The sequence below is a fragment of the Primulina huaijiensis genome, chromosome 14, assembly GCF_012295235.1.
Source record: "Primulina huaijiensis isolate GDHJ02 chromosome 14, ASM1229523v2, whole genome shotgun sequence".
Classification (NCBI taxonomy): Eukaryota; Viridiplantae; Streptophyta; class Magnoliopsida; order Lamiales; family Gesneriaceae; genus Primulina; species Primulina huaijiensis.
This window is the reverse complement of record NC_133319.1, coordinates 3,553,794-3,576,027: the sequence shown is the minus strand read 5'-3', so window position 1 is coordinate 3,576,027 and position 22,234 is coordinate 3,553,794. Positions and strand designations below refer to the sequence as shown.

The following is a 22,234-nucleotide window of genomic DNA, read 5'->3' as shown; positions in this document are numbered from 1 at the left end:
TTAGTGTTTAAATTCTTTGTTTCACAGTTTAATTTGCAGAATCTGTTATCGAATTTAAGTTTTCTAATTTTAAATTCTCGGTTTTACTTTGCCCTAGTTTGTATAAATTTGAGGAGGCTCTCACTGTGTCGTTAACTGACCTTTCTTCCCGTTTATGTTTTCTAGCTAAAATCTGTTGTTTCCTACTTAGTTGAGGAAGTTTAACTCAATCTTGTTTTGTTTTGTGTTTATGTTATATGTGTTTGACTTAATCGTTGTATCTATCCTTTGTTATATTAATTTTCTGCCGACCTTCTTATGCGATTTCATCAGTAATATTTAATTACACTGGAAAACCAAAACCGAATAATAATTTCTCCTCTGATTACTTAAGACATGGTGGTAGATGTGCGTGTAGTAATCCATATTTAAACAACGAGGATTTTGTTAATGCTAAAGAAAGACTTGCATTTCATATTGACTTAAAATTTATTTTGTGTTATATTAGTATTTATTCTGAAATATAACCATATAGAAGAAATTTTTTTTGCCCAACTTCCAGTACTGTGTATATGTAATTGTATAACATCAACGTGTTATACATTTAACAACAGGTAACACATAACAAAAAACCTAGTCACAGCACAATATTTATTTAGAAATTATAATAACAACCATGAAAAACATCAGCAAACACAGTAATAGGCAAAAGCATCCAAAACAACAACAAAGTTGTTCCACAGATAAAGGTGTGTGCTCCACTGCATTACTGGGTCTCCCGGATGTGGTAGATGCCATAACCGAATCTGTTGTTTCGTGTCAATTGTATCGGTATTCTTCAGAGTAGAAGTTTGTGAACTAGAAGCTGCATTGCATGCTTGTGTGTGCCGACGAAATGTTAAAGGAGACATGGGATTTTGTGACGCATTTGAACCCATTTCATTTTTCGATGATGGTTCATTGTTCCCAGAAATCTTTTCCACATTATACTCATCGTACCAAAAGAATCGGTTCCGATGTTTCAAACCGGCGGGACATATAAAGTAATATTGGCCTGGTCGGGTTGAGTATTGACCAGCTTCACGTAATACCATAGACCCATTGCCGCACTCGCATTGTGGTGGTGTCTTCACATCCATGAAAGCTATGGAAAAGATTAGTTGAATGAATTTTAAAATTAGTTATGTAGCTACAGACATCTCATCGAATTGAAGTTTTACACAACTATTCATTCATAAACTACATCAATTTATTTACTACAAAGAACTAGTATAATATTTTTCAGATTCGTCACAGAATATGAAAATTAAATCCTACACGAACGAGAAACAAACAAATCATTGTTTAATAACATTTAAAAACTACACCCATATAACTTGCAATCCATTTCGGTTGTTGTAAACTTACAAAAAGTTTTTTTCCCACATATTTACAAAAAAAAATTCGGAAATGAAACTAAATTTGTAAATAACACAAACACTACCATTTTTCCAGAAATACTCACATTAACGACCAGTGACAAGGTTGGAGATTCACTTTCCTTCCGCACAATATTTTATCTGTCAAAATTTATGGCTAAGTCGACGGAAAGAGAACAAGAACAATCGAAAATTCACTCTTTCGGATGTATGATTCACCTGGAACACATCACGATCCACAGATTGTGGGGAAGATTTCATACATCTTTGCGGACATATTCACGTTGATGTCGGCTAGGGTTTTCGTCGAAGATATTGGGTGGAGGATAGTTGTCGAAAGAAATTTGAGGATAGGAGATAAAAGTTGGTCTGAATTTAATAATTAAACAAATATGTGAAAGGGTAGTTTTGGTACTAGAAAGTTAATTTATTAGTTAATCACACACTTTAAAATCAAACCAAACGCAACACCTATTTGAGCACTACATACAAATCTGAAGTAATCACATTTTTAATTGTTTATGTGATAATCATTTAGTAATCCTATCATTTGAACCAAACACAGTCTAACATGGTTAAAATAAACTCATATCACAACCCAATATTAATAATCCTTGTTTCTATCAAACGTGGCTTTTCCTATAACACCCTTTATCCCAACGAAGAAGCCCAACAATTGTCTTCCTCCATCTAAACAACAAGGTACGAAGTAAGAGAAATGGCTTAGGTTTTTGCTGTCTGCGGCGAATTCTTCCGAAATCAAGTCAATAGTGTTGAAATTCTTTGTTTCTTACTTGAATTTGCAGAAGCTGTTGTAAAAATAAAGTTTTGTCAGTTGCGAAATTTTCTGATGTCAGTTGCGAAATTTTCTGAAATCTTAGGAGGCTCTCACTGTGTTGTTAAATGACATTTCTTTCTGTTTATGGTTTGTGAGAAATTATGTTTCTGTCATATCATCCCAACCAAGAAGCCCAACAATTGTCTTCCTCCATCTAAACAACATCGTACAAAGTAAGGGAAATGGCTTAGGTTTTTGCTGGCTGCGGCGAATTCTTCCGAAATCATGTCAATAGTGTTGAAATTCTTTGTTTCATAATTGAATTTACAGAAACTGTTGTAAAAATAAAGTTTTGTTATAGGTTAAATTTTTTTATGTCAGTTGCGAAATTTTCAGAAATTTTAGGTTTGTAAGATTATTCTTCTGCCGAGCTTTTTTTTAGATTTCATCTATGTTATGTCGTTACAGTCGAAGACCAAATATGAATAATCATCTGTCAATTTATTACTTAAGACACTGTGAAAGATGGTCGTGTAATAATCGAATATTTTTTTAAATAGTGATAATTTTGTTAATATTCAAGAAACTACTGCTTTTCGTATTGCATTTTAATTTGTTTTCAAGTATATGTGGATGTGTTTTTAAACAAGCATTATATATGTGGATGTGTTTTTAAACAAGCATTCGTCAACAAGAAATTTGTTGTTCAACCTACAATACTGTCTTCGTTTACAATATATGAAATTCTATTGGGTATCCGGAAATGCATTGTTAAACACATTTTAAACTACAATTTGTTTTGAAGTATCTTCGATAGATGACCATATGCGTAGACACGTTCTACTTTTTGTGATGCTGCACCAAATCATATGTCGATCCTTCTTGATTATGTTACTCTTGAGATGACATCGACTTAAGTTACGTGCAAAACAACTTTGCAAGACGCGTAAAACAACAATCTCCTGTAGCATGACACAAAGAATCAATGTGCAAATGAACCATTTGCACCGGATTATTGAAATAGGAGATGTTCAATGTGTGGTGAACTTGCGAATGAATAAGAATGCATTTGAACGATTGTGTTACTCGCTAACTCATATTGGAGGACTAGTCGAGTCTAGATATGTCCGTATTGAAGAGAAGGTCACCATGTTTCTGTCTATATTGGCTCATCACAAGAAAACTCGACTTGTTGGTCATGACTATGTACGTAGTGGCCATATAATCAGCACCCGTTTCCATCAAGTGCTCCGATCATTTCTCATGTTACATCCTATATTACTGGTTAAACCATCCGCTGTCGATGATGCTTGTACCAACGAATCTTGGAAATGGTTCAAGGTAAGCTCAAACCATTTTTAACTACTTGTATAGAATAAACATTTGAACTCACATTCACGGCCAGTAAAAAAGTTAGAGATCGAATTTCCTTTCTCACAATATTTTATCTGTTACATATTCTCGCGATTTCGACCAAATATGAACCTGCACAATCCAATATCACTCCTTCGAATGTCGGATTGACCTGTAACACATCACGATCATGAGATTTTCGAGAAAAATTCGTAGATCTATGCAGAGCTCTTTACATTTTTGTTGGCTAGGGTTTTCATCGAGGATAGTGTGCGGAGGAAATGTATAAAGGAAATGTGCGGATAGTAAGGTCTGAAATTAAAAATTAAACAAATATGTCAAAGGGTATTTTTGGTAGTACAAAGTTAAGTGATTAGTTAATCAGACCATACAAATCTAACCAAACACAACAAGGATTTGAGCATACCATACAAATCTTTATTTGTCTTATATTTTATCATTTATGTATTAATCATTCAGTAATCCTTTTATTTAAACCAAACACTGCCTTAAAGTTAAAAGAAGTTAACTCCTCGTTAATTAAAAATGTTACCAAAAATGTTGTCGAAATTTTTTTCACATTTGCTCATCCCAAAATAAAATCAATAACATTAAAATTAAAATTAATAAAAAAAATAACTTATAAACTCATATTTTTGGGGTGCAATCCGTTGAATTTATGACCTAACACTCTTATTCTCCAAAACATATTTCCTTTTCTCATTTTCATAGCTTCTAACATAATATTAAGTTCAATTTGATATCAATGACAAACATCAAATTCAGCATTAATTTAAAAATATAATATGACCCAATAAAATCTTAAGCAATTTGAGTTGTATCGTAAAATTGTTTGCTCAGAAAAGAATCCAATCATATGTTCTTACCTTGCAAATTCATCCCACGTGATTCTTTTCTCGTTCTTTTTAAGGTGTACAATGTAAATCCAAACATTTGTCTTTTCTTGTTTGTTGGAAAAGCAGTAGTTTTTTTTTTTTTTTTAAGCAACTTTTAAATCAATTAATATGAAAAGTCCGTCATTACAAAGTTCATAAGCTAAGTAGAAAAAGTCTCAAGCATCCAAAAAATGATGATCGGAAAGAAAAATCAAAAGCAGCTAAAAAAAGAGCAACTCAGTTTGATGTTCTACAGATATGATCGAGTCTGAGAGCACTTGAAGTTAGCATTAAATCATTGATCTCTGAGGCACAGTCTCTCGTATAACAAGCCGTTGACTACTTGCATCGTCAAAAGAAAGTTGATCATAACATGTACATTTTGGAACCTTTTCCTATGTACGAACTTCAACCTTTCACGTATCGTAATTAATTCAACCATGAACAACCGACAAAGGTTCAGAGATATTCTTCCCAAAGAGTTGTTTTTATAATATCCAACCCTATTAAATTTTTAGTATTTATATTTTCTCGAAGTTTATTAAGATCCATCTATGTTCAAAAATGTGCAAAACTCATGCTTATTTCCATAGCATCGGTCTTAATTAACGTGAAACAAGATTATTGCATATCGAAATTTCATACGGTATCGTATCATATCGAAAATATATATCGTATATTGTATAAAAAGTTACGGCATTAAAAATATACTATTATACCGAAATTTTCGATATGTATAATTAACATACCGATTATATGATGAAAATTTTCAAATTCTATATTATTATTATATCGAAAATTTTGATATCAATATCATATTATATCCAAATTTTCGATAAATTCAAAAATTTTCAACACGAACTCTTTATATTGCCTCACATTCGAACATCTGGAAGGTTATCAATAAATAAATAATATGATTTGACTAGAACATTTGAGATTGTTGCGCCAGCATTCAACACCAACTCCGCTTCCCGTTCTATATTATTTAAAGGCAATCCGAATGAGGCGACGAGAACATTTGAGATTGTTGCACCGGCATTCAGCTCCTACTCCGCTTCCCATTCCATTATTATTTATTGATCTTTTTTCCCCTGTTTGCTATTTGAAAATTTCCAGAGTTTCCCTTCATTGGTCTTTTTCTTTTGGATTCGCCATGGGGCCCGTAGTCTTTCTTTGATTGCGGAACGTTAAGGTATTCTGAGAGTATCATAGTTTGAACATGCATTGAACTTCAATGCATGTCGCGAAGATCGTCCCATTATTGGAGTTTTGGTTAAATGATTTATGGTTGCTCGATCTTCTTCATTAAATGACCGCAACTGACGATTTCCTCCAATTTAATGGATTGAAGTTGGGGGGATTAGCATGAATCATACCGTTTTGGTCGAAAATCCAAACTTTATCGAGTAGCGGTGAGAAAAAAGGGAAGGGGATGAATACCGTTGGGTGTTTTTGCTAATATCCCCTTTGCAGTTGATTATTTTCTTGGTATACGTTGATTCAGCTGGAAAAGGTTCTTGTAAATTTGGGAAGGAATTTTGGTGAAAACTAAGGAAGCCCCAACATTGGTGTAGCACTTTTTCTTTTTTTGATAGTGAAACCTACTATAAATTTGATTTTTTTGAGGTGAAAAAGACGACAATAATGCAACCCAATATGGGGTCTGGTGCTGGGGAGATTGATGAGACCTCACCGGACATGTTAAAGAATACGCCGTCTAATATAAGGAGATTGGCTAATGAGATTGATCAATGTGAAGGCAGGCAGAAATACCTTGCTCGCACTAGCAGTCCCTCAGATGGCGGTGATGTTTGGTGGTACTTCTGCAAGGTCCCTTTGGCTGTAAATGGTAAGCCCCTATTCATTGAAGGGTTTTCTTGGTTTATCTGGAAATATACCTCAGAACGATATTGTGTTTGAATAGTTTTAATCTGCATTATCTATAGTTTTACTGCTTTCATTTATTTGCTATCCACAAAGGACGCTTGTGAGATTTGAATATTGAATTGGAGCATGCTAATTTTCTGGACATAGACGTAGGGATTGTATACAGTATAGAGTAGAAGAGATGTTATTTTCCGGTGATTAGCTGATCGAATGACATATATCAAATTTATGATTAGTCTTATATGAACTTCTTGTGATCCTGTGGAGATCAAAGGAGTTGAGGGATATGTGAGGGACATGAAGCAGATGCTATCTGTTTCTGGTTGATTCTATCGTGATTGCCTTCACATTTTAGGCTTCTTTATCTGTGTGATAAACTCAGAGATCTTCATTTATGGAGATCCTATGATGTAAAGAGGATTTCTTCTTGTAATAAACAATCATTTTAAATAGTGGTAGGTTGGGTAAACTAATAAATAAGTTGGGAATGGCAGGCATTAGCATCTGGCGTGTAGAAACTCCATTTTAATCAACTTTTTAGGCTTATTTTAAAATAATAAATTATCTTCTTCTTAAAAGCAAAGAATAAAGAATGAAAAATGTAGACAATATAAATCAAGAGCTTCGATCAATTAAACTACAGTATGCCCATGAGCTGGGAAGGCAAAAATCCATGAGCTGGAAGCTATTTTTGCCGGAAATAGTGGAGGGAGCATAAGCTTGTGGCTTGCTGTTTATACTTTACGGTGGACAAGGATACTATGAATTACTCTCTGAATTTACCCGATTCTTTAGAAGGAGAAAGCTGTGGTATTTAAAATTATATCTGCTTCACTTTGTGAAGTGACAGAGAGGTTTTAGGGAATATGAATAAAATACTTGAAATCTTCTGTGAGGATTGTCTATCCCTCCTTTTGTTCTCTTCTATTCAACAATTGGATGCACTTCCCAAGGGTAACACGAAAAGGTCATTGTATTTCAGTGGCTTCCTATAGTTCACATTGGACCAGTTGATCATAATATAATATTATGAAACCTGCATAGGGGGTTTGAGATATAGTCAATTGTTTGTGCTGAAATTTATTGATTGACGTTCAAAAACCAGGTGGCGGATACTTGAGGAATAGCATGATGGCGTTGTTTTACTCCTGATCAATTATTTTTAGTAATAAATTTTCAAGATGCTTTGGAAATGAAAGTGTAAATTTTGATATGGAACTTATACAAAAATTGTTTTAGAACCATATCCACAATATGCTTAAGACTACCCTTATAGATAACAGCTATCTCGTGGCTGTTGTCGTGATACCTCATCCTATATTGAATGTAAAAGAAAAAATTGTGCACAGTATGATCTTAGAGGATTGGGGATCTGTTATGGACTAAATATCTCTCTCCTAGAATTGTTAAAACTTATACTGTTGATGCATCCCTTAATCCACTGCATTCACGGCAAATGGTTGTGACAAATGGTATTAGGTCTTACACTGGTAGATGGTCTTGGAATCACATCATGGCAAAGGCAATGCATCCTAATTAACAGGTGATTGTATTGTCCTTCTAACAACGAATGTGAATAAGGAGTTTGAGCAAATTATAGGTTTTTGTAAAGAACCCATGTTCATTAGATTTATAAATTTAACAAGTGGTTAAATAATTGTGTTTTGCTACAAATTGTGGGTTCTGAGGCAACTCCTGCGTTGGTGGGCATGCTTACTCGGGTGGAACTTTTTGTCAGATCAACAACCTCGAGTGTCCAATCTAAACTACTTCTGTCCATTATCCACATGCTTAATTTATTGATATAATGAGATTCATAGGATAAAAAAGCACTTGATTTCAATGTGTGGTATAACATTATGTGTGATCTGTATTGCTTGCTGTGGCAGAGGTTGCTGCGTCAATTCCTCGAACAGAAATTGTGGGAAAAGGTGATTATTTTCGATTTGGTATGAGGGATTCTCTTGCGGTAGAGGCATCTTTTTTGCAGGTCATGCCATTTACCTTCTTTTCATTTGTTTTTGCCTCTTCAAGTTCTTACTTATGTAAGTGGAAGCATGTTGTATATTCAAAGAATATACAAAATCATTCACTATTTATAATAGACTTGTTAAATTACTGAGGTGCTCCTTTGCATACTAACAGAGAGAGGACGAGTTGCTTTCAGGTTGGTGGAAAGAGTTTGCTGAGTGCAGTGAAGGTCCAAGGGGGCAGTCAAATATTATTTCCGAGTCAAATATGCAGATGAAACATTTGTCATCAGAGAGTTCCGAATGGAAACGGTATGCAACTGAAGAAGATAGAGTTGGTGTCCCTGTAAAGGGAGGGTTGTACGAGGTAATTCTCGTTAGAGTGACTACTAGATTTTTAAAATTTATGTTTTCATATTTGTGAAGTAGGATGGGAATGTTGACTTGTTTTCTAAAACAATCACATCTACACAAACAACCTAGTAAGAAAGACATCTTCTTCTATCTTCTGCGTGGAGTGAGGATGGTTATCAGGCTCCATTACCAACCAAGTAAATTCTGAAATTGCTTTTCAAATGTAAATATGGAACTAGGAGAAATTCTCCAATGTTCTTAGAATGGTCCAACGGTTATTTCAAGGTTAAAAGATTTGATTAGTTATATAAGGGTGCCTCTTCAAAGGAGATTTCAAATCTTAACTCTTGACTGATGGAGAAGAATAACGGCAATCCTTCTTTTTTAGAAAATTAAGTATAATGCAATTATTTAAAGTTCTCCTATCAGGCACTTTAATGCAAATTATGATTTCTTTTACTACCAACCAAACTTAAAACCGTGGAGAATGAAGTTAATGTTGCTGGAGAGCTATGCTAGCAGTAGACGACATTTAGTTGGAAAATAGTATTATTGTGCTCATTGTGATTCTTGCATTTGAACTTGCTACAATTTTTTACATCCGCGCATTCGTTTTCTAGCCTCGTTCTTTTTCCAGTCATCGAAATTTTCCAAGAGAAGGACGTGACTTTCATCTTGTATATTATGTTGCAATATATTAAAGATTGTCAATAAAACATTAACCATGCACTTAGAACTGCAATATGCTATTTAAGGTAAGTGAGGCTCGAGTGTTGTTTGCATATACATATCCTATAGAGCTTTTACATGAACAACGACTAAATCCTACATCGTTGGAGGAATATTGTAAATTAGTATTTTTGTTGAAATTGTGCGGACATTTCAGATGACTAAAAGATTCTATATCAAATAAATTCATGGTCTTCATTATTCTTTAAGGTTGCATTTTGATTGAATCGTTTGAAATCCATGATTTCAAATTTATTTTCATTTTTAACTAAGTTAAATAGAGGAAACGCGAATCCATCTTCTACTTATTTACACTATATTTATATGGATCACAATGGATTTCATTTGACTCCAATTTTTAAGAATTTGAAATTCATTGTTATTAGTATAATTGTAGTATAAATAAGAAAGAAAATGAATTTGAATTTCTTTTATGTAAGTTATCTAAACAATGAACATACATTAAAATCTACTGATTTCAAACCTTTTCATCCAAACACAACCTAAACGAAAATCTCTCATGGCTATTATTTACTGCATATGACGACAAAGTGTACCATTATGCCTTTTTTATGCTTGCACAAGAAAAATTTTAACCTGCTAAAAATTATTTTAAAACTTATTTATGGGAAGAGATCTTGGACTAATTTTGTTTCTGAAAGCAATACCATCATTCCTTTGTCAAGGCTCGCACAAGAAAATTAATCCTGCTAAAGAGATTTTTTTGTATAGATGTGGATGTGTTAATTGTCCCTGGTGATAAATAATATAATCAGTGTTCTAAACGATGGTCGAGGCGGCCAGTGCCTCGACCGCCCCGCCTACACATGAGGCGGCTGTTTTAGGCGGTCCAAGCTATACGGCGGTGGGCAGGCGGTCGAGTGCGGTGGGCAGGCGATCGAGGTGGGTGGAGGAGGCGGGCCAGCGGCGAGCAGACAGTTAATGTGAGGTAGTCAACATTTTTAAGTTGTAGTCAATACAAATTTTAAAAAAATTAGTCAAAGTCAACTAATTTTAAAACTCAAAATACCAGTTATTTAAATCACACTCCACTTTTTTTTTTTAACTTTTGGTTACCACTTCTTCTCACTATCAACCACTAAGTCCACTACACAAACTATTTGCCGCCGCCAGCAGCAAGAAGCTTTAGGTTAAGAATTGTATATTTATTATTTAAGATATTTTTTTATAATATTTCCGATTTTGTCATTTCAAAAATCAAATTTGTTTTTTTCCTATTATTATTGATTTATTGTTGAATATTAATGGCAGAAAAGGATAAACAAGTGGAGTTGAAATTTAAGCCAAAGTCTAATGACATTGTTTGGGAGTATGGGGTGTTGTATAATAAAGAGAAAATGGATTTGATCACATGCAAGTTGTGTAAGAGGCTTATTAAAGGAGGAGTTTATAGGATGAAAAATCATATTGCGGGTGTTGTAGAACAAGTTGAAGCATGTCCTAAAGTATCCGATGAGGAGTTTATATATTTATTTGCACATTATCTAGATGATATTATGTTGTATGAAGATTCTTTATATTTAAACATTATTTAATTACACATCTTACATAAAAAATGATGAGTATTTGTGATTATATTGCATGATTATATATAATTATCTATAAAAAAATTACTTAAAAAATTCAACTGCTTAGACGGCCAAGGCGGTAGGCGGCCACCGACCGCCCCGCCACCGTCTCCCGTGCCATTTACAACTTTGAATATAACTAACATTTCCATACTTCACTAACCAGATGACTTCACTAGCCATATGTATCAAATTAGCTTGTGTATGTGTTCTGCTGCAAATAATTTGGTATGAAACCAGTGTTATGGTCCTGAGTTATGGATTGCGTTATGGGGTGACTCATGAGTTGATTGTTAAGATTTATAACATTTTAAATTTGAGGCTCGTTAGAAAGAACTTTCAGTCTCTTGGTTTTTATGCTTGTTGAGAAAAAACCTTAGATCTACAAGATTCTTAATAATTTTTCTGATATTCTTTATTGATTCAATCACCCAATGTATGAGAAAGTCCAATTATTTATAATGATATGTAGATTCAATCCTCCAAAATAAAGATGACCATACACTAAACAAAAATAAAAAGATAATCATATCCTAAAAGATAACTATATCCTAACTCACAATCCTATGAGAATTATCTCATTCATTCAAACTAAACTAGAATAAAATAAAATAATAAAATAAAAGTTATCAATCAACTTAGAATCCTATTTTTTATTTGGATTTCCCAAAGTCAAATCTCCTTGATTTGGGCCGACGATCATATTTTATTTGAATTTCCTATAGTCAAATCTTCTTGGTTTGGGCCGAGGAGCCCATGACAGCCAAGCTGTTGATGAATTTTCTAGGTGCTTCTAGTTGCAATATTTTGGGAACTGCCTACATTCAGTTCACTTTCCAGAATAATGTTGCTTGCACTTCTTTCCTGTGCTTCGGAAATGTATTTCTCAATACTTTTCCAAACATTGATCATGTTTGTTTTATTCAAAGTTTCACCCGGTTATGTACTTTTTATTAATTATATTAAAACCACAGGTAACCTCCACATCATGGATGCATCAGCTCTCTGTCACGTCAAAAACACATAAAATTTCTGATAGCCTTATTTTGCAGGTTGATTTGGCCAAGAGACGTTGTTTTCCTGTTTACTGGAATGGTGAGAATCGGCGTGTGTTACGAGGTCACTGGTTTGCTCGTAAAGGTGGTCTTGATTGGCTTCCACTACGTGAAGATGTTTCTGAGCAACTGGAATATGCATATCGGAGTCAGGTTCCAAAATTCTATCTTTTGATTCTATCACTCGATGCTCCTCTTTGTTGTGCTTGCAGTTACCTATTTCTTTCTCGTTCTCATGTTTCTTGACTTGAGGTGCATGATTATTGTTATTTAGGGTGTTGGTTGCCATGATAAGAGGAGGATAGATAAACACTGATCCCTCATCACATGTATGCTTCACAAAATATCATTTCCTTCTATAAATCCACGAGCTGGGGTTGGTAAATTGTATATTTTTTTGACAAATATCTCACCAGATTAGCAAGTTGTTTTATGTTGGAGCTACAATAAACTGAATTAAATGGTAAATTACTTGGATTCCACTCATTTTATTTCTCATGTAATCATTTGCAGGTTTTGGAGGGATGAAATAATTGCTTACGATATTATTTTTAAAAATAAAATAAATTAGAAATTATAATTGTGTAAATGTGATATTACATTTACTTATACACACCAAACAGTTGATTAAGTGTCTCATACAACTACTTAACTTGTCACCACACCTTTTATCGTTTGACTATATATCACTCTCTTATCTTACCAACCCAATAAACACACGCTTAAGCTAAGTGTCTTTGTCTGTTTTTGTCCTCCTTTCATGGATAAGGTATTAAGCCCTCAATCAACATATGACATGGTTTCTCATTATTGTTTTGTCATATTTTTGGATTTGGGCTTTAAGTCTTTGAATTAGGGTGTACTAACTGTCAAAAGACTGATACATGAAGCTGGGTGCTATGTTTTCAGGTTTGGCATAGAAGGACCTTTCAACCATCAGGTCTCTTTGCTGCTCGTGTTGATTTACAAGGCTCAACCCCTGTAGGATCCTCTTCGTTTATTGAAGGTTATTTGTCAAGGTTATTAAATTGAAATTTTGTCTTTTACACACTTTTTGGTTTCAGGGGTTGCACGCCCTTTTCACCGGGGAAGATGACACATGGGAATCTTGGCTAAATGTTGATGCTTCCGGGATTTCAAGTGTTGTAGGTTTTGGACGGAACGGCATTAAGCTAAGACGAGGATATGCTTCCCCTCAATCAAAAAGACCAACTCAAGTATAGCTTTACAATTATAACTGTTGTTTTATGAACAAATATGTCATTTCCATGCGAAGTAGAAAACATAGGATAAGTGTACATTATTAATATCTTTCTTATATATTAATGAAGCATTTTATTCCTGCGACCATCTATTCTTTTTGTGATTTCTAAATGTTATATAATTAACTAAATTATATCTAATTATTTTACGTGAGTTGTAATACAAACTTGTCAAAGTTGAGATGTTTGATATTGATATTTTATGTGTCTAAATTTATATATTATTTCGGAACTACAAGTTTGCAACATTGCATTGGATTTTTATAAAATGGAAACCAAAAATTAATTTGAAAGTGTGAATTTTTTTCTCCTGTCAAAATAGAGGCAGGCATGAAAAGAGTTGTTGGACTTTTTGTGGATATCTTTACTATGCTGGCTTTTCGCTTTCAAAACAGTCAAAAGTTTCATTCTAAAAACCACAGTAGATTTTTTCATCTCTGTAACTTTTATAACAAACGAACACACAGGATGTCTTGAAACATTGAGTTTATACCTTTTTCTTCTTGTCAGAAATGAAAATGATAAGCACCATGCACTTTGTCTTCCATGTTTCAGGATGAATTACGTCAAAAGAAGGAGGAGGAAGTGGATGATTATTGTTCGCAGGTATGCCAAACAATGTTGAGGAGTAATTATATGTCCTGACATGTTTTGATAGTTCTGATGTATATTCGATCAGATAAATGATTTTCCTGGACTAAGTAACTAAAGTCTAATAATATAGGTTATTGGTTTCCATCCTACTATGAATTATTTGTTACCATGGTGAATAATGGAATTGATTTATGTGGTGAAGATTGTACTTTTAGTATGCTACAAATTGTGTCCTAGAAACTCTTATTGTAATGTGAAATAGCAGAGTCGATAGATTATACTCTTTTGTCTTTTACCCTGATGTGTCCTCTAAGACTGAAAGACTTTCGAGAGAAGTTTGGCAGATTTCTCATCATAAATCCTTTGTGTTATAGTTTTTTCTTTTTCACTGAACGGCTATCTCATTCTCAGGATTTTTTTAACAACGATAGTCAGATGGCAAGAATTTCTGATAACAATTGCTTCAGTTAAAAACTTGGTCATAAATGAGAAATTATATGTTTCTTAGACTGTCTTTGTGAATATCTTACTTTTTTAGGATCTGTTTTCAAGCTGTTCAAAGACAGAGATGCTGATAAAAATAGTTAAATGTCTATGAAATCATTGGGTCATATTATTTTTTTTGGTGTGTGGTGATACTTGCAATTGTTCGGTCTGCTCATGAGTGTTTCTGAAATGAAGATTTTTTTTTACTTTAAGGTTCTTTAAGTGGAGATTTGAATCTAAATTTATTGGAGCTTTTGACTTTGATTTGTATTGCTCTTTTTCTGAAGTTTGATAAAAAATTCTTGTATGTTCTGATTTCAACTGGCAGTTAACCAGCCTTCCTGTGTTTTCTTCTTTTATATTTTCTCCCACATTTGGTGATGATAAAATCTCAGAGGTAGAACCTGCCAAGTTACAAGTAGTAAATTACTTTCTTTTGTTGTAGGTTCCTGTTCGACATTTAGTATTTGTGATTCATGGTATTGGTCAAAGGTTGGAGAATTCTAATTTGGTGGATGATGTTTCCACTCATCGACATGTAACGGAAAGGCTCGCTGAAAGACACCTAACTTCTCACCAACGTGGCACCCAAAGAGTCCTTTTTATACCATGCCAGGTCTGTTTCACTCAATAGCATTGTTAAGTTATGTTGTCCTTTTTTACTGTTTTGGGGATTGATTTATGTCCTATGGTTCTTTAATTTGTCCTCTTTTGATTTAAGAAAAGTCATTGGAATGTATTCCCAGAACAAACAGCAGAAGAATGACAGCACTGGCTTTCATGATGCCAATAGCTGAAAATCTACTGAAACTTTATTACGAAAAACTCAAGAGTTTGGTAAATGATGGATAGAGTGGGTTGGATCTTCATATATTTTAAAATAAAATATCAGACTAAAGACTACATGATGGTTGTTTCAGTGTGTGTGTGTGTGTGTGTGTGTGTGTGTCTATATATATATATATATATATAGAGAGAGAGAGAGAGAGAGAGAGAGAAAGCAACAGTCTTTATAAACTTCAATGTCAGAGCTTCCTGAGCCCAGAATCAAGAAACCTAGTTGTTTATAACTAAAAATAAATGTTTGGAAGAGGGCGAAACAATTGGCTGTATTTACTTGAATTATGTATCTTTTTTGTACCGTTATTATTTCCTGATTTCTCTGCTGAGATGTAATCCACATATCTTGTCTATATCTTGATCATTTCATTTTACGAAATCACTGGGACTGTTGTTGGATATCAATAGAATATTAGTGGCCACTTGAAGAAGATATTGTCCGAAACGAGGTAAACCAAATTCATGATTGATCGGCTAAAATTACCTAATGGATCTATCTTTGTGTCGAAAATGATTGCTTGGCTGCCTCTCGGTGTTGATCCAAGTAGTGAAGAAATTTTTTAGTTAAAATATAATCTCTTTTGGTGAATCTCTCTACCACTTGTTGTATTGGGTTGTGAGAAGTTCTGCCATTTATGAGGTTTTCTCGTACATTACATTGCTGGTTATTTTCTGCGGTGGGATTTTCTAATCGAAGAACCTTTTACTAAGGTAGATTTAAGTTTTTTTGAAGGGCATTGGTTTCTGGAGAATATTGTAAGTCTATTAATGGTTATTTACTTCAGTTGAATTTTATTTTTATGTGTTAACTTGCTACCTTATGAGTAACTATCGGGCTGCTGGTTGTGAATTTACTGATGTTATGTATTTTAAATACTTATGTTGCTTGTGATTTATCTTATGGTGTATTCAACTCCATGATCATCATGTGCTCCTTTTTGTTTCTTGTCTTTTTCCAGTGGCGGAAGGGCTTGACGCTTGGTGGTGAAGCTTCAGTTGAAAAAATCACTTTAGATGGCGTCCGAGGGCTGCGTACGATGTTGAGTGCAACTGTTCATGATATATTATACTACATGAGCCCTGTTCATTGTCAGGACATTATCGACTCGGTATCCCGTCGTTTATTCACTTTTGTTTGTATCATCTTGCAAGTCGTGAATGTCTCTGATTTTTTTTCCTGTCTTGATGATACTCATATCTTAAGTTGAAAGTAGTGTTCATCCTCTGAAGCCATATCAGGATCTCATACTATCATATAAGGAGTTACATCTATCTTTTTTAATTATCATCGATCAATAATCAACATACTAGTTTAATGATCATATGCTAACTTGAGCAAGAACCTAAAAATGAGGAGTTTGCTCTTTTTATTATTTATTTTCTTTTAGCTTGGTGAAGATAACTGTTTTAAATACATGCTTGGAGAAATCGTGGCAAGGTTTTCTCATTCGGCCTTGTTTTCTGCACCAAAACAAGGATTTGTTTTGACTTGAGTCGGACATTAAGGGGGGCTGTGTGAGAGAGGAAAACCAAAAGGTGGTAAATAATTTATTTGCATGTTTTTGTAAACAAGGAGATGATTTTTGGCCAGGACTGTTTTTACCACAGGAGAGAGGGTGCCATAGCTACAAACTTGGTGCTCCGTACGATCCTAAAACACCCTGAAACCCACACCCACGTCACCTTCATTCCCCATATGCCCCTCCATGCTACTTGATGATTGTGATAATAGATAATTGATTTTCATGTTCTCATTGAACTTGCCAGATCATTACTTGCCAAAAAAACTCAATTTTTTTTTTATTCCTATTCATCTTTCAAATACCATCTTATTCTTTCTGTTTAATTGATTATATCTGTTAACAATGTATCTAGGGCAATTGTTATTGTCAAGTATCTGTCTTGTTCAGGTATCCAACCAACTTAATAGATTGTATTTGAAGTTCTTAACGAGGAATCCTGGTTATGATGGAAAGGTACTGAGGCAAGAAATAAAAAGAACGCTGCCAATTTAATTTGAGCATAATAAGTTAACGTTAGAACTTTTTGTTTAAACTGAATTGACCAATTTTAAATCTACTTCGTAGGTTTCCCTGTATGGTCACTCTTTGGGAAGTGTTCTAGCTTATGATATCCTTTGTCATCAAGAAAAGTTGTATTCAAATTTCCCAATGGAGTGGATGTACAAAGAACGAGGAAATGAGGCAAATTGTTCTATCAGGAATAACATATCATCTGACCATAGTTTAATGTCAAATATGGGGGATGAGAGATCTGAAAATGTTGATATTGAGGGCATTGTTGGCCATGTGGATGACCAAAATATTGCAGAAGAATCTATGCAGGGATCATGTATTCCATTGGGACCTCCTACATTATCAGTTTCTGATGAATCAAATACCACCAATATTGATTACCAGAATACAAATGATGTCTTGTCATCAGATGAGAAAGTTAATGAATCTTTTGGCAATTCGAATCTCATGGGGTCCTATAAAAGTTATATGGTAGATGAGCCTAATGTCATGAGCGGTGAGGTTGTACTGTGTGATGGTGATAAAGATGATGAGGATATCTTTAATAATAATGATAAAGACGAAGCAATTAAATTAATGAAGGAAGAGGTGGTTCCTTTAACTATTCTTTGAGCTTCTTGTTCTGATATCCTGTTTGACATTCTTCCCACTCACTTGAGTTTCAGGTTCGTTTGCTGAAGGCTAAAGTCAAAAAATTTGAAGCTGAATGTGCTGGTGATGGTATGGGCTGTGTGATTGAAGATGATATTACACATTCTTTTTGGATTATAGTTCATTGTGGAAGTTCTGATTGTTTAAATGTCTGTGTCTGATGTGAAGAGTTGCCAAAGAATGCAAAAAAGACTACCGCAGCTGTAAGTCAATCTGGTTACAAGAGTGTTCCACCAGAACTTGAAGATTCCTTGAGGAGTTGCACGCCTCTAATAAGATACACAAAGTTAGAATTTGAGGTAAATTTCTCTCATTCTTTGTTGTTTGCTATCTGGTGCTTTTTTTCAGTAGCTTGTATAAGCCGTCATACACTTATTATGATGGTTGATTTTTACGAGTCACGTATGTGATGTCCATGCCCATTAACCAGTTGGAGGCACAAGTTTGCTGATATCGTAACCTACAGAACATAGTTGTCAATAGCCCCCGTAGCCCTCGCTATAACGAATAGCGTGGTGAAGCGACACCACATCGCTACGGACCGCTACGCACCATGGACTTTGCAATAGCGCTCGCTATCCTCGTTATTGGCACTATAGCGACAATCACGATATCTTAAATAGCGAAGCTATTACAAAGCGAGGCTACATGCTTATTTTTTTATTTTTTTTTCTAACTTTGGCTTTTTTGGCATGTACTTAGTTAGGTTTTTGCTGGAAATTATATTTTTCTGCATTTCTTGCTTTATTTTTGTGTTTTCTATGATATTTCAATGAAAAAACTTAAAATAATTTCAGGTTTTAGTTTTTTACAATTAAAGTTGGTTGAATATTATGCTGGAAATTAAGGTTTTTGAATTGATGTTACTATAGGCTATATATTATAAATTTATATATTTGTGGCGGTTTACTTTCAAATAACTCTCGCTACGTTATTCGCTATGCGCTATAGCCACGGACAACCTTTGCGCTACGGGGCGCTATGCGCGATTGACAACTATGCTACAGAATGCACTTGATATGGAGCACTTAATTCACCATGCATGTGAGATTTTAGTCATAAGTTATAATTGGTAAAATTTTGTATAGATCCAATGCGTCTTCAGACAGGCCTCATCACTATCTGAGAGTCTCCAGTAAAAGGGATTTAGACATGGATCTCTTCGGTGTTTTGTCCCTCGGGTTCTAGGCTCTCAATTTTGTAGCACTTTACATCACATAGTAATTTGTTTACAAGTCATAGGCTATTTGCTCCTTTATCTTTTATTGTGGCATTGGTCTCTGATCCTATTGGAGGCAAGAAAATTGCATTAGTGAAACTTGAAAATGGGCTCTTATACCACTTGCTCAAATGTGATATTTTATGGTTGCACAATATTTCTAAGCCAAAATTATAAGTTGGCCATCTTTCCCTTTAAATTTCATGTGTAATAGAGTATCACTCTAGTTTCTTGCAGATATGCCACAACTTGTCTCATATGTATGTGAACAAATGATTTTGTTGTACACCCATGTTACATGTCTCTTTCTTAATTTCATCTCACTGTCATCTTCATTTTTTATGCAACTCATGCACATGCTATATAAGCTTAAACACATGGATTTTATTTCAGGTTGACACATTTTTTGCTGTTGGGTCTCCTCTTGGAGTGTTTCTTTCCCTTCGCAACGTTCGCATTGGAATTGGTATCAGCTAAGACCTAATACTTGCATACCCTATTTTAGTTTCTGTCATTTTGCCCATGTTTTGAAGAGCTAGGAATTCTTGAAGCTCTGGGAAGGAATCATTTCTTACTTCAAAATAGTATCTTTGACTTCATTTGGTTTCAGGGAAAAGTAGCAAGTACGATCGTAATTGGGTATAATACGAGTTCTCCGGATTTCTGTTCTGTAAATAAGACTGTCTATGTATTGAAATTCTAGTAGAGAACTACTTTTGAAGATGTTTCTATTGCTCTTTTGTTTTTGTTCATTCTATTTACTAATTGAACACGTAAGGGTTGTCTAAGATATTACTTTCTACTGTTTGGATTCTAGGCGAAGGGAAAGAGTATTGGGGAGAGGAAAACATAAACGAGGAGATGCCAGCATGTCAGCGAATGTTTAACATCTTTCATCCTTATGATCCTGTGGCGTATAGGTCCATCTGTCATCCTTAACATAACGAGTATTGAACAGGATTTTTCATGAATGAAATTCTTGATAGCATCGGATAATTTTTTCCTTTTTTCCTTTCAGAATAGAACCACTGATCTGTAAAGAATTTATACACAAAAGGGCAGTTATGATCCCTTACCACAGAGGTGGAAAGCGGCTGTATGTTGGGTTTCAGGTTGGTGCATTAGAAAGTCTGAAATGGTTTATGCTCTGCATTATCTCATTATGAGACCAAAAGGTTGTGATAACTAATAATACCACTTGATGTACTGATACAATATCACTCAGGAATTTAAGGAAGGATTGGCTTCACATTCTAAGGCTGTGATGGATCACATGAGCGCTATGCAGGTAGGTGGCTTTGTCTATTGATGCTCCGTTATCTATGATTTCAGTTACTTCCCTTTTGTCTTTTAGCCCCTCTTGAATGATGTGACATTGGTAGAAACAACTCAAAATTCGTTTTTTCTTACCGACATATATAATAGACTGATATATATCGGTTACCTTGTCACCATCATTGTTATTTATGTGGAGTAAAGGTTATGAATGTCTACCAGCTACCTCGTATTGATTCTCAGGGCTCAGAATATTTGTACTCGGTTTATCCTTATGCATCACTTTCTTATCTTACCCGAATGATGTAAAATATAATTTACCTTGTTCGACCTATTAACCATTTAGGAAACATTGACCGGTTGTGTTTATGTATATTCCTTTAAAACATTAAATATTGATATAAACTTTGAAAATGTGAGAAACAGTTATGTTCAAATACACAAGCGGTGGTGTATGAGTATTAAGGTAAGTGCAATTACCCTAGCAGATTTAATTATTTTCCCTTTTTCGGAGTATTGTATCATGCCATGACAAGTCAGTATAACTCCTGTTTTGTTGGTAAATAGTTAATATGTAAAGTGGACTCAACTGTTATATTACCTATAAGTCTTATCCTGAGATTTTTGCTTAGGTTAAAGTCCTTACACTCTGTCAATCAAGAAGTGAAAATGCCCATGATGGTAATTTCTTTTAATATGGTTCAATTCTTACATATTGTTTGTTGTTATTCATGCAATAGAGGCTTGAAGACTTTCATACACTGAAAAATTTTATAATCTCTTATGCAGAGGAATATGAACATGTCCAAGATAAGGAAGAGAGATCGTATGGCTCAATTATGATGGAGAAGCTAACAGGAAGCGAAGATGGGCAAATTGATCATGTTTTACAAGTACGTGCTCTTCCTTGTTGATTATATATTCTAGAGCAATTGTTGCATCTTTAGTTTCCCAATTTTCCCTCAATGAGGATTCTGAGAATCAGTCCAAACTTTCAGGAATTTTTGTAATTTACTGATGTTTTTTTTTTCTCTTTGGCTTTTACTAATGCAGGATAAAACCTTTCGCCACCCATATGTATCGGCTCTTGGGGCGCATACGTAAGCACCACCTTTTCAATTCTGGCCTATCAAATTTCATTTAGATCACTGTTGGGTTCCGTGCTTTAACAGCTTGTTGTACGAGTGCTGAACTTTTTTAACTTAAAATGATCATCTCTTCACAGAAACTATTGGCAAGATAACGATACGGTTCTTTTCATGTTAAAGCATTTATATCGTGATATACCAGAGGAACCTTTCTTACCAAGTGAGCAACACCAAAAAGACGTGAGTATCGTGAAGGGCTGGTCTGATCCTAGGGAATTGGCTGATGAAGAATTCCCGTTGACCTTTGGTGATACCGTGCAGATAAAAAATTTCACCCGAAGGGCAAAGAATGTCATGGGAAGCTGAACGATATCATTTCACATGTTGTCACGTGCAAAAGTAAAACTGGTGTCGCGACCAGAAATAACAGCTTTTGCCCAACTTTGTAGCCAGTGTTGAAGGAAATGTGTTGAAGAAACAAGAAACACCTGATGTGTGCCATACAAATGTCGCTCGATCGTCAAAATCTGCTGGATGAAGTATATTATAGTTCTTTTGAAGTTCGACAGTAGCAAATTGAAGTGGGTTTCAGCATCAAAATATAATAGTTTGTTCCCCCCAAAAGAAACACGTTTAGGTGTTGTGAACCAAAAACAGAAGTAAAGGGCAACATGCGGTTACGCACAGTGCTAATGATACGGCAGTTTCTTATTAGTTATTATTATGTAGCTCTTATCTTTAAAGGGTTACACAACTTACAAGTCTATCCGAG

The 22,234-nt window shown here is 34.5% G+C and overlaps 1 protein-coding gene across 1 annotated transcript; it reads left to right on the top strand.

Annotated features, from left to right (window-relative positions):
- Window positions 1-5,389: 5,389 nt before the first annotated feature.
- On the top strand, window positions 5,390-22,176 carry LOC140956980 (phospholipase SGR2-like). Its single transcript, XM_073413996.1, has 21 exons — window positions 5,390-6,276; window positions 8,204-8,304; window positions 8,460-8,651; window positions 12,009-12,164; window positions 12,921-12,992; window positions 13,076-13,228; window positions 13,829-13,879; window positions 14,799-14,969; window positions 16,153-16,302; window positions 17,104-17,169; window positions 17,281-17,817; window positions 17,895-17,949; window positions 18,049-18,179; window positions 19,493-19,565; window positions 19,917-20,019; window positions 20,118-20,211; window positions 20,325-20,387; window positions 21,007-21,055; window positions 21,164-21,267; window positions 21,428-21,474; window positions 21,600-22,176. Exons 1-21 carry the CDS (start codon window positions 6,072-6,074, stop codon window positions 21,826-21,828), a joined length of 2,802 nt encoding a protein of 933 aa, XP_073270097.1. The 5' UTR covers window positions 5,390-6,071; the 3' UTR covers window positions 21,829-22,176.
- Window positions 22,177-22,234: the final 58 nt, after the last annotated feature.

Coding starts and splice junctions, on each gene's coding strand:
- LOC140956980 (XM_073413996.1), top strand. CDS start 6,072: ATGCAACCCAATATGGGGTCTGGTGCTGGGGAGATTGATGAGACCTCA. Junction 17,170..17,280: donor ATCCTGGTTATGATGGAAAG/GTACTGAGGCAA, acceptor TCTACTTCGTAG/GTTTCCCTGTATGGTCACTC. Junction 20,388..21,006: donor ATCACATGAGCGCTATGCAG/GTAGGTGGCTTT, acceptor ATTTTTGCTTAG/GTTAAAGTCCTTACACTCTG.